This window comes from Aricia agestis, chromosome Z, assembly GCF_905147365.1.
Source record: "Aricia agestis chromosome Z, ilAriAges1.1, whole genome shotgun sequence".
Lineage (NCBI taxonomy): Eukaryota > Metazoa > Arthropoda > Insecta > Lepidoptera > Lycaenidae > Aricia > Aricia agestis.
In genome coordinates this window covers 39,381,668-39,393,570 of record NC_056428.1, presented here as the reverse complement: position 1 = coordinate 39,393,570, position 11,903 = coordinate 39,381,668, and the positions used below count along the sequence as shown (strand labels likewise).

The 11,903-nt window shown below is 34.7% G+C and overlaps 1 protein-coding gene and 1 long non-coding RNA gene across 6 annotated transcripts in view; one reads left to right on the top strand and one right to left on the bottom strand.

Moving 5' to 3' along the window:
* Window positions 1-11,903, top strand: part of LOC121738666 (L-lactate dehydrogenase) — a 46,289-nt gene that overhangs the window by 16,398 nt on the left and 17,988 nt on the right. Inside the window, exon 1 of one of the 5 annotated variants that reach the window (XM_042130878.1) lies at window positions 146-150. The exons of 2 other annotated variants lie outside the window; for them this stretch is intronic. Coding sequence is in view for 1 of the 3 variants with exons in the window: in XM_042130873.1 (XP_041986807.1) it covers window positions 10,501-10,666 (166 nt within the window). In the remaining 2 variants the exon portion in view is untranslated. Of the gene's footprint in view, window positions 1-145; window positions 151-3,334; window positions 3,446-10,450; window positions 10,667-11,903 lie in introns of those variants that run through there. 2 more of the 5 variants (XM_042130877.1, XM_042130873.1) reach the window with 2 other exon arrangements.
* Window positions 14-1,977, bottom strand: LOC121738667. Its single transcript, XR_006037319.1, has 3 exons — window positions 1,891-1,977; window positions 511-619; window positions 14-244 (listed from the first exon to the last, which is right to left on the bottom strand). It is a non-coding gene; the product is annotated as an uncharacterized LOC121738667 (long non-coding RNA).

Sequence of the window (11,903 nt, the reverse complement as noted above, 5' to 3'; positions counted from 1 at the left end):
TTATTTTTCCATTTAATATATTATATCCGAAATTTCGTATCTATAGGTATGTACAATTATTCAGATGAATACTTTTGCACGACATTTAATACTTCATCCCAAAATATTTCTATTTTTTTATCTGGAATTCCGTTTATGAGAAAACGAAAAGTTAATGCCTTTTCATTTCGAAGACAGGTACAATCATGTAGGCCAGTATTTACTCCTTCAATGTACGCAACGTTCAATTTCTTCTTTGCTGTGCCTAAAATTTAAACAACAAATTTATTTACATGTTACATGGACTGCCAATTCGAAATTGTTTTTGGACTTTTAATAAATTATTTCATACATTCATTACAGTTAGCTAGTTTCCATTTTATTCAATAGCAAGTTCTTTGTCAACTTACAAGGTACAATAATAAGTCCAAAAACACTTTCAAATGTTTTACACTTTCAAGTTATAAAATGGAGTTTACAGTAGGTAGTTACAGTTTTCTGAAATTTATGAAAGAAGGCAATCTACTGTACCAATCATCGCTTCACTGCTATCAGATGTTTCATTCTTTCGTTTCCGCGGGTGCGGTTGTAAAATTGACGGTGATACGGGACGGTTATAATTATCATTATTGGTGTCAGCCTGAAAATTAATAAATTGCATTGCAGATCATTTACAGTCACGTGCGAAATAATGGCCGTGTTCGTCGGCGTATTTTTGGACAAACCTTTTATTGCGCATATCCAAAAGATGTCATGGCAACGCCATAACAAGTTGCTGGTCAGTCGTAAACAACGTCTTAATTGTTTATACATGATTAAAATAATAAAAGCTAAACATAAATACATAAGCCTAAATTGTCTAACAGCCGCACAAATAATTTATTTAACACCATGATAGTGTTTGATTATTTTATTTTGGAAAATATGGATATGGATCACTTGGAAAAATTTAAAAATTTAATTGTTTTTTTTATGAAATAAGAGGGCAAACGGACAAACGGGTCACCTGATGGAAAGCAACTTCCGTCACCCATGGACACTCGTAGCATCAGAAGAGATGCAGGTGCGTTGCCGGCCTTTTAAGAGGGAATAGGGTAACAGGGGAGGGTAGGGATGGGAAGGGAAGGGAATAGGGGAAGGCAGGGAAGGGAATAGGGTAGGGGATTGGGCCTCCGGTAAACTCACTCACTCGGTGAAACACAGCGCAAGCGCTGTTTCACGCCGGTTTTCTGTGAGAGCGTGGTATTTCTCCGGTCGAGCCGGCCGTTCGTGCCGAAGCATATCTCTCCCACTGGTTTGTTCATTGCAACGCCACCAACAAATTGCAATTGGGTTAAATGTCAAGTCGTAAACAGTTGTCGTTGCCATGGCATGACATGATTTGGACATGCGCAATAACTAGGTTTTGCAGCGAATGCGCTAAAAATTAGGCCGACGAACACGGCCATTGTATGTATATGTCACCGGAAAATAACAAGAACAGTAAATTTATAAATTTCCTAAAAAAACTATTTTCGCGAATCATTTGAACATTTAGAAATATTTATCTATGTGGTCAAAAACACGAATCATACTTTTTTAAAATTTCCGGCTCTTGGCAATACGGAAAACCTCATAATAAGTGCTAATATCGAAGAATTTATGTTCCTCAAAAATTTTAGGAATTTTATACACTTTCGTAGGATTCTAAACGAGAGATCCATTATTATTTTACGCCCACATTTTCGCAAATTGATAAACTTACGCGTGAAATAATAAGTAAGCAATAGCAAAACACTAAGTCACGTGACTTATTTAACCATAAGAGCGCACATAGTGTTTTGCTTAGGTACTTATTATTTCACGCGTAAGTTCGGTAAGTTTAATTTGCGAATAAAAACAAAAACTACTACAAAATAAAACCTTACTTACCATTATGTAAGTACCTAAGAAAGAGCTCACGTTACTCAGCCAGTAGTTTCACCTAGAATACTTTAGATAATAAATAAAAGGTCAGGCGCACAGTGAAGGTAGTTCGTACGAAGAAACGCAACACTATACTAATTGTAGGCACTACGCGTCAAGCAAGACCGGAGCGGAAGATGCGCGGCGGCATGCGCGCGCACTTGTATCTAAACACTATCGCTATCCCTTTTTGCTGTCAACCAAATATGTTTTATTTCTGTTAACAGTTTCAACTAGTAACCCATTCACTTGAGTTATACCAAAACGATTTCTGTTAACCTTAATAGATTACAGATCAAACTGAATAAAGCAATACCGATACAAATGGGTTAACCAGGATTTCGGTTAACCGGTTCAATTAGTAACAGAAATAGAGGTTAACCGATTCAAACGGTTAATGTTTATGAATAGGTTTTCCGATCACTGGTTTAAGCCACAAGATGAAAGTTTCGCTTGTTGTGTTGCATTATAAACATATTGGATTATTTTTATTCCTAATAATGTAACAAAACTAAGTGATAATGATAATATACTTTAGGCCAAAAATTACACGTTTAGGGTGTATACTCGTATGAGCCCCCTGTATTGAGTTCTCTGGGAAAGTAGCATTGCTAAACGTGTAATTTTTTTTGTATTTGTATGGGGCCAGCCCCCCAGCCAATTTGTAAGGAACATAGTACGATGATACTATGTTTATGAACTAGTTATGTTACCAATTAATCCTTCGATCGCTGATTCTTGGAAATCTATTGTTATTCTATTGTGTCTCGCTCACCGATGAGCTTATGGGGCTTGAATCTTGATGGGTTGAGCAGCTGTGTGGAATGTCACATGAGTACAGAGTATTCTTAACAAGAAACTAGATGACACGCCCACAACGTTATGCTAACATTCGCTTATCAGTTATCACGCTAGAACCGTACATTTTTCTGGGATAAAAAGTATCTCCATTCTCCACAACAAACAGAAAAATCAGTTCAGCAGTTCGGCCACATTTTAGCATTTCTAATATTAGCATGGATCATGTAGACGTGCATTTTATAATGCCGAAATACTCCCAAGAAATGCGATTCGCGGGAAAATTAAAAATAGCCCGCGTCATGCTACCGTCTATCCTCGAATCTCGATCGCATTATTTTTATCCACGCAATCTCCTTCCTTTATAGGTATTGAATTCCTTATCATGATAATGGTTATCCGATAGTGAACATACCGTAATGTACTAACCCTCAATAGCCGCAAGCGTGTCACAATGATAAAATATAACAAAAAATGCGTTTTTCAACGAGAGATGTGATTTGTTGTCCTGTTCGTGACTGTGGGCGAATCTGTGACTTGAGATAAGGCGATTTGGGTCCGTTTTGCAATGGTGGTTCCATGGTTTTGGGCATGCGCGATGGCGTGGCCAGCGCGGCGAACGGTTGAAGGTCACCTTGAGTGGGCTCGCCGGTTCCAAACCAAACAGTCAACAAAGTCTGCCTCAGCACTTTGTACGTGTACGTGACCGACCACACGACACACTGTGAGTATCCAAAGATTTTGTGAGCGAGAGTCTTTTTAAATATGGGACGAAATAGATTGAATAATAGCACAGGTTCCCTCGAATATTTTTTTGATTTGGTTACTATCAAGATGATTTTTCGTGAGAAGCTTCATTTTGATAAGACGAACAACAATTTCCTCTGCGAAAATTTTAGAAAGTGGTAGCTAACTGAGATAGAAAGGTTTAAAAATCGAAATATTTACTCATTTCTATCTGTTAGCTACCACTTTCTTGAATTTTTGCAAAAGAAATTGTTCAGAGGAGTTTTCAGGAGTCAAAAATCGGCCAAGTGCGAGTCGGACTCGAGCACGAAGTGTTCCGTACCGTTATAGAGCAAAAATCGTGTTTTTTGTATGGGATTAGATTTTAATTTTAATTTTATTTTAATATTATTAATTATTAAAGTACATTTATAATAAAGGACGGTGTGAAAATTTCAAGTCCCTACCTAAGTATTGTCATTATTGATATCGAGCAAAAAAGCCAAAAAAAAATCACGTTTAATTTGTTATTTGGGAGCTCCCCTTAAATATAAATTTAATTATGTTTTAGTACTTGTTGTTACAGCGGCAACAGAAATACACAATCTGTGAAAATTTCAGATGTCTAGCTATAGTGATTATGATACAGCGTGGAGACTGACAGACAGACAGATAGACGGATAGACAGAAGTCCCTAAAAATGTTCTAGGGAACCTGTGCTATAAACTTGGCTTGAAATAAAAGTTCCAATGTTTTTAGCTATGTTATGAACTTATGAATAAAATAAAAAATATCTTTTGTAAATTGGAAGAATTAAAATATGTGACGAGTCGTTTATTTAATAAAACTTTAACCTTCGATACTGCTTGATAAATCTTCACGTTTTTTAATTACGAATATAGTGATGTGCACTCACACTAAATAAGGCTTTGCATATGTCGTAGGGAAATTAGGATATCAGGGATTTCACAAAATCCCTAGGGAATAGGGATATCACGAAATCCCGGTAGATGTCGAATATTCTTATTTATTACGTCTTCCTACTAAAAATATATATAGTAGGTATAATATACAGGTTGTTCGGGTGAACACCGTTATATATTAAATGAGCCCGTCAAAATGAAAAACTTTTTCTATGAGAACGTGATGAGAACAATGCTGGGAAAAAAATAACGTCTTCATACCCATACAAATTGCCCGGATCGGCAATTTGTATGGGTATGACGATGGATTTTTTTGAGTTCCTAGCATAATAATTATTATTGTTCTCATAGAAAAAGTTGTTCATTTGAACGGGCTCATTTGATGGTTTTAAGGATAACGGTGTTCACCCGAACAACCTGTATAACACAGCGATAATTTGAGGGTTTGAATTTTATTGTTTACATTATAGATAGGTACAGAATGAATATTTTGGAGTAGGTACCAAAAATATATTTTTTGGTTTAAGTGATCTACTTTAAAGTGTGCCGTTTATTAATTTAACGAAGATGAAAAAGCTGTATTACGGAGTTGGGTCCATATAAAAATATAAATATTTTTTAATTTAATTTACTAAAATACCCATCGATCGTGGAATAACGAGACACAATAGCTTATCTATTGTTATCGCGGCCGGATGCGGCCGCTTAGGGCTTCATGAATTAATAATAATTAATATAAAAATTTGTAAGGTATTTTATCTTGAAATAATAGGAATAAGGAAATGTAGCTCATTCCTAAAAGTAAAGACAAGGATAATAAATACATAGTAACATTGTAGAACCACGTAATTTTGCAAAAATCCTCTAGAATAGAATTAAGTAAATAAAAAAAATATTAATAATATTTCGACTGCCCCTAAGTATACTGAGTCAACTAACAAATTGCAAACTTTACAGGAGAGCGTCAGAAAGAACGAAACGTTATATTTTTAACGTCATCAAAATTAAGAAAAAATAAATGGTCATAGACCTATAAAAAGGCCTTCCAATACAGAAAAATAAAAAATACATTATTTTATTATTTACTGAGATAATGTATACGTCAATTATCTGCAAGTTGAAATTGGATCAACTACCATTTATATTTTTATACGTCATATTATTGAATCTACGTATTTTGACAGTTCTAAACCTAAAATATGGTAAAACTATTTTTAATTTGGAGTTTTCTTTCCTAAAGTATCACCATTTTGCTCTCATAATTCGTTTTTGTTTAAATATTGGCAGTTGACTCACTATACATGGTTATAAAATAAGAAGCGTCCTATTTTTGTTGGTGAGCCAAGTGTGACAATGTAAGTAAAATAATAAAAAAAAAAAACTTTTTTTCTTATATTTTGAATTAATATCTATTATAATCAATTACATAAAATTAAAATATATATTTTGTTATTGAAAATTCTTTTCTTTTTTCATAAAATTAACTAAGTTAAACCTTTGTAGCTAAGACTTAGGTTTCAAGTAACAAAACAGAAAATATTTTTTCTCTGTCGCACATTTCTTGCTTAGTACGAAAAAATGTATTGTTTACTAAATAGTAAATTTTATTTTAGAACAGCGTTAGTCTTAAAAATTTACCTAAGCATGTTAATTTTTACTTATTCTATTTCTGGGCATGGGTGCATTGAAACCGAAAAAAAAGGGGGAAAAAATATATTTATGGCATGGGACTCCCTTAAATTTTTTTTAGGTATTTTGTTTGTAATATTTGTTGTTGTAGCGTAGAAAGTAGCAACAGAAAAACATAATTTGTGAAAATTTCAACTGTCTAGCACTAGCTAGACAGTTGAAATTAGCTACAGTGATTATCGAGATACAACTTGCTGACGGACAAATGGTCAGACGGACAAACACCGAAGTTTCTGTAATTGAGTTCCGTTTTTACCCGTTGGGTATGGATTCCTTAGTAGGGGAGACAAAAAGGGAATTTTAAGCCATACTTAAAATGTCAGATTTATGCTTCAAAAGGTTCCTAAATATAATATTAGCATGGTACAAAAATCTGATTACGAATCAGACATAAGATTAAGAAAGGGAATGTTAAGTACACTCTAAAGAGGCTGTATGTAAAGATTAAAGGTAAATTAGCCTGCCGGGACATTTGAAAATTTTAAAACATAAAACTTAATTTTTTAAGAAAATAAGCTTTGAAGATTGTCGTCTATAATCTTATAATAAATTACCTATTTATTACATTTTTACAATATTTTCATAACTTTAAATTGGCTGTAGCCTCTGAACTCAACGCTAGAATAAAACACTCAAATTTTTTTTTAAATCCGATTTACCTATTCTCCAAAACCTACTAGGCCTACAAAACACTTGAATAACCTCATAAAGAACACTTTGGACTCCCTAACTACCTTAAATGAGTAATATTTTAGTCTTTTCACCCCACGGTGACCAAGCGAATACTGAGTCAACTTTCAATTTCAAACAAAATGCCCGCGCTCGCGTCCCGCGTATATTAGTAGAATACAACTTGACTCAGTGTTCCAAGTGCAAATATAAGTAAGTCATGCACTTGACCCTGTATACGTCATTTTATTTCCGGTATTAATAAAGATACAAACTTTTTTTAAAGCCAGCAGGTAGAATATAATCTAATTAAGTGCAATTTGGAAAATTTGTTAGTTGACTCAGTATACTTAGGGGCAGTCGATTTATTGTTACATCATTTTGCATATAAAACGTGACTGATTTTGATAAAAACGGCATTTTGTGAGGCACGTGATGGCGCATCGTGCTGGGGTCAAAGCGTTAACTTTTATGATATTATTTTATAAATATTTTTAAACATATCTTTGATAAAAAGTAATTTTTTGCGTCTAGACTCTAGATCAGGGCAAAATTTTAAAGCCAAAGTCTTTATGCACCCCAGGAAAGAATTTTTCAAAATTCCACCCCCTAGGTCGAAAAGGGGCACGGCAGCGTGCAACACCTTGGTAAAAAGTAAAGTCCCTTGCACCTAAAACTTTAGAATCTGTAAGGACACCTTGGTTAGTGGTGACGTCATCAGGGACTTTTTAAGTACTTAATGGCTTCTTCAAAATATACTTACGATGCCTTCTTTTCCTTTAAATGATGATATTATAAATAAGCGACATTTAGGGTTGACGGTACTAAAAAGAAATTAGTTTTTTGCCAGTCTCATATTAAATACAATTCTCGTGTCACAGTGTTTGTGCGCGAACTCCTCCAAAAGTCAAAACGGCTCAACCGATATTAATTAAATATACCTACTTACAGTACATTCGTTAGGTCTGGTTTTCATCTACTTTTTATATTGATACAATGCCGGGTCAGCTAGTCATATTAATATATTAAAATTATTATAATATTATTATTCAGAATAAAAAAACTTTTAAACATCTAAAAACATTTAAAATATTAAACCGACTTTTTTAAAATAATTTGAAAGTAAAGTTAAATTATAATTTTTGGGGTTAGGTTGTCACTCAGTATTTTGTCTACCATTGTCCAGTCACCACTCACCAGTGGTGCACTTTAAGGGAGATCGTAGACGACAGACTTTTTGTGCGATCGAGTCTGTGGCGCCCATACAGTCGGCATGGCCGCGCCATGTCGACTGTAAGTCTGTCGTCTGCGATCTCCCATATTCCATAATATGAAAAATATAATCATTCCGGTGTTATGCCTACCTAATTATATACCTAACCATACCTAATTTGGTTTACGGACAACTCTCCACGTACGTCATCCTTTTAAAAATTACATAAACCCTGATTTCATGTTCTGAATCCGCATTTGTGATTAAAAGGTCGCAGACCTTTTAATCACAAATACGGATAAAATTCGCGAAACTAGATAGTGTTGGCGGAATCCAGATAGCTAGCGGCTAACGCTAACGCGAACGGTATCAGCTATAGAGTCGCGTGACGCGTCCAAGTGCGGCACCGACCTGAGGGGTTAGTGCGTGTTTTGTTCGATCATACGCATCGAGCACGTAAACGCGAATTTATATGGGATCAAAGCAGCGCCATCTACTGGCTAACGTGGATACTGCTTTGATCCCATATAAATTCGCATTAACGTTCTCGATGCGTATGATCGAATAAAACTCGCACTAACCCCTCAGCTGCACAGTAACTAAAGTAATAAAGGGTTTGAGTGCCATTTATTACTGGTGATAAAGGCACAGGAGTTTAGGGTGGTGAAGCTAACACCCTACACCTACAACTATTCTCTAAGTTATTCTTCTACTGGGGAGGCGATTTAGGCTGCGTTTCAACCAGATATGTGTTGCGAGGGATGTGTTTTTAAGATCCAATAGCATCGCCGCGCTTAGCGATGTCATGGCAAGGTCATGTCAATAAAGCGATTCTATTGGTTCTCAAAAAAGCATCCCTCGCAAGTCGCAACACATTTTTGGTGACGCAGCCTAAGCATGCATGGGCGTACCCAGATTTTTTTTTTTGGGCAGGCCAGGCAAATTGGGAAGATAAAAATACTTGAAAGGTGGGTGGTACCCATGGGCGTACCCAGGTTCTGGGCCAGGGGGGGGGGCAAATTAACCAGGTTCTGGGCCAGGGGGGGGGGGGGGGCAAATTACGCAGATTCTGGGCCAGGGGGGGGGGGGGCAAATCAGATTTTTTATAAGCTAGGTGTTTATAAAAAATAAAAAAATAATAATTTTTAGTTGTAAAAATATTGTATTGCAAACAACTAGCAAAAATTCGTTTTATTATTTCTAATTTTTATAGATGACAGTACTAGATAATATACTTAGTAGGGACGTCAACATGATCCAGGGGGGGGGGGGGGGTTCAGCTGCCCGGGGGGTGTCACTCCATCGCTATAGAAGCCAAAACTTTGGTTAGTTTTTTGTCTGACTGTATGTTTGTTCCAGCATCACAAGAAAACTACTGATCCGATTTGAATGTGGTTTTCGCAGATATATTTGTCTTCTTCCACCCCCCCCCCCTCATAGGGGATAAAAAAGGGGGTAAGATTTAGTATTAACTGATAAAGTAGAAATACTTTAAATGGCAAAACAACTTTTGCCGGGACAGCTAATTTTATAATAATATGTATAGATGATAGACAGAGACACACGGTGTTACCACCTCAGCACAGCACTTCACAGCAGGCACTGCAGGCAGTCTGTTCCCCAGAGTCTTAATTTTCAATCAAATATCTTCAATTCACATCGTTCTGTTATGAGCACATATTGTAACATCTTGCGCGCATCAAAATCACAATCCGAATCATCTTCTGATAAACTATCTAGTAAATCTAATATCAAGTAACTCGAAGGGTCCATAGTATTACGATTTACGATATTAAAAATATAAGAACAGTCTGTATAACACCTCAGCAGCTGAAATGTGCGTCAAGCGGGGCGGCTACCATTGAAATGTAGTGAAAGATACATTACATTACCTGTTGTGTGTGGGATAGATTAATATAATGTAAAGATATACATCCCGGGATGTAATATACATTACCTGCTCTGTCTGTGACACGCATAGACAAAGCTACGGGTGTATGAAGTTTTGTATGTAATAATGATGGAATTATAAAAAAAAAAGAAAACACAGGACGTAAGAAAAAGTAGGTAAGTAAGTATGGGAATATTTAATTATTTATTTACTTTACATTTAAAACTTAATTTTAATGATTGTTTTTAAAGAAACCTAAATATTGTGTTTTTGTCCTTTTTTCAATACTGGTACTGTCCAATCACTAGTCATTTACACTATATCTTTTCCTGAAACAAACATTTCTCCTAAAATCAAAATATTCAACGATTAAATCGTGACAGGTAAATAATAGACATACACACAGATACTTTCGCATTTATAATATTAGGATGGATTATTGTTCTTCAATGGTGCTTAGGGATGCTTAAAGATATTCAAGGTCACCGCATATAAACCGGGTTCTAACAATACAATATTACATTACACGTTACGAGTGTGCGACGGGGCTTTTATCCTCTACCCCACCACAGCTCTACCTACATAATCACATGCAGATCACCGACTCATTCATTTAATCGTTGTGAGAACAGTCGGACGTTGGATTTTGAATTTGTCATTTAGTGATAATGTCGCTAAACGGGTTATTTAGTAATAATTACGGGTTGCGAACTGGTAACGGGTCACAGAATGGAAACGGGTCACAAAATGGAAATGGAATTCAAAATGGAAACGGGGTGCACTCCACGAATGGGGTAAACGGCTTCGAACCAAATATCATAAATCCCAGAGACAGTAAGTTATATTGCTTGCGTTTTTTTTTAATTAAAAAAAATATGAGGCTGCTAATCAAAACTGTGCAATGGGAAAATATACTGTATTTTTCGTATTCTATTTAGGAATTTACCATTGACTTTAGATTTCGCAAGCCTCAATGATAATAATATAACTGTACACTGTACAGTGTACCTATGATATTATATGGAATATTTTTAATATCTACAGTAGGTATGCAAATCGAGCGAATACAAAGCGAAAATAAGAAACATACAAAATTGATTACAAATAGGTAACTGTATTGATTTGATAACATTGCTATGTACAGTGTACCTATGATATTATATGGAATATTTTTATTATCTACAGTAGGTATGCAAATCGAGCGAATACAAAGCGAAAATAAGAAACATACAAAATTGATTACAAATAGGTAACTGTATTGATTTGATAACATTGCAATGAAACCACAAGCATTGATTTCGAACTATTATTGTTGTACTTAGGTATTGCATATTATATTGTTATTTAAATTTAAATATTATACTCGATATGTATTTTTTTAAGTATTTTTAAAAATAAATTATTATAATGCGTTCATCCAGCGTTAGCAATTTAAGTACTTAATTTTATCTTTTAAAAGGTATGCGTGAACTTTCTAAGTAAGCTAAGTTAACATTTAAAACATAAAATCACTTGTTTAAATAATAAGTAATAAATTAATTATCAATTATTATTTATGCAATATTTTTTAAGACCTACTTTTGAGGTCTCTCAGAATCTATTCGGCTCGATCGCTTTGCTCGCTCTCTATTATTATTATTAAGTTTAAAAAAGTGAAATACTTTTTGGGTGAATAAGTTATGCTATAATTCTGAAAAAATATTATGTAAGTATCATGATTTTTTGAAGGTCTAATTGAGTGCGAACGTTTGGCTCGCCTTATATCGGTCAATTCGATTCCTAATCCAGATGCTGCAATGCAATTGCGAATATAAATTAATCGTGTCTTTGAACTTTGGATAAATCAAATGCTAGATTTATGTGTGAGGGTAATATAACATAATATTATTATTTCATATGTAGCTACATATTACGTTGTATTACACGACAAAAATTACATAGGTACTTAAGTACTTAAATGACATACTTAAATTGAAAATATTTCATCCAAATATACCTAATATTTCGATCCACTGAAAAAATTAATTCCTCAATTATATTATTTAAACAAACCCAAAAAAAAGTTTTTGGT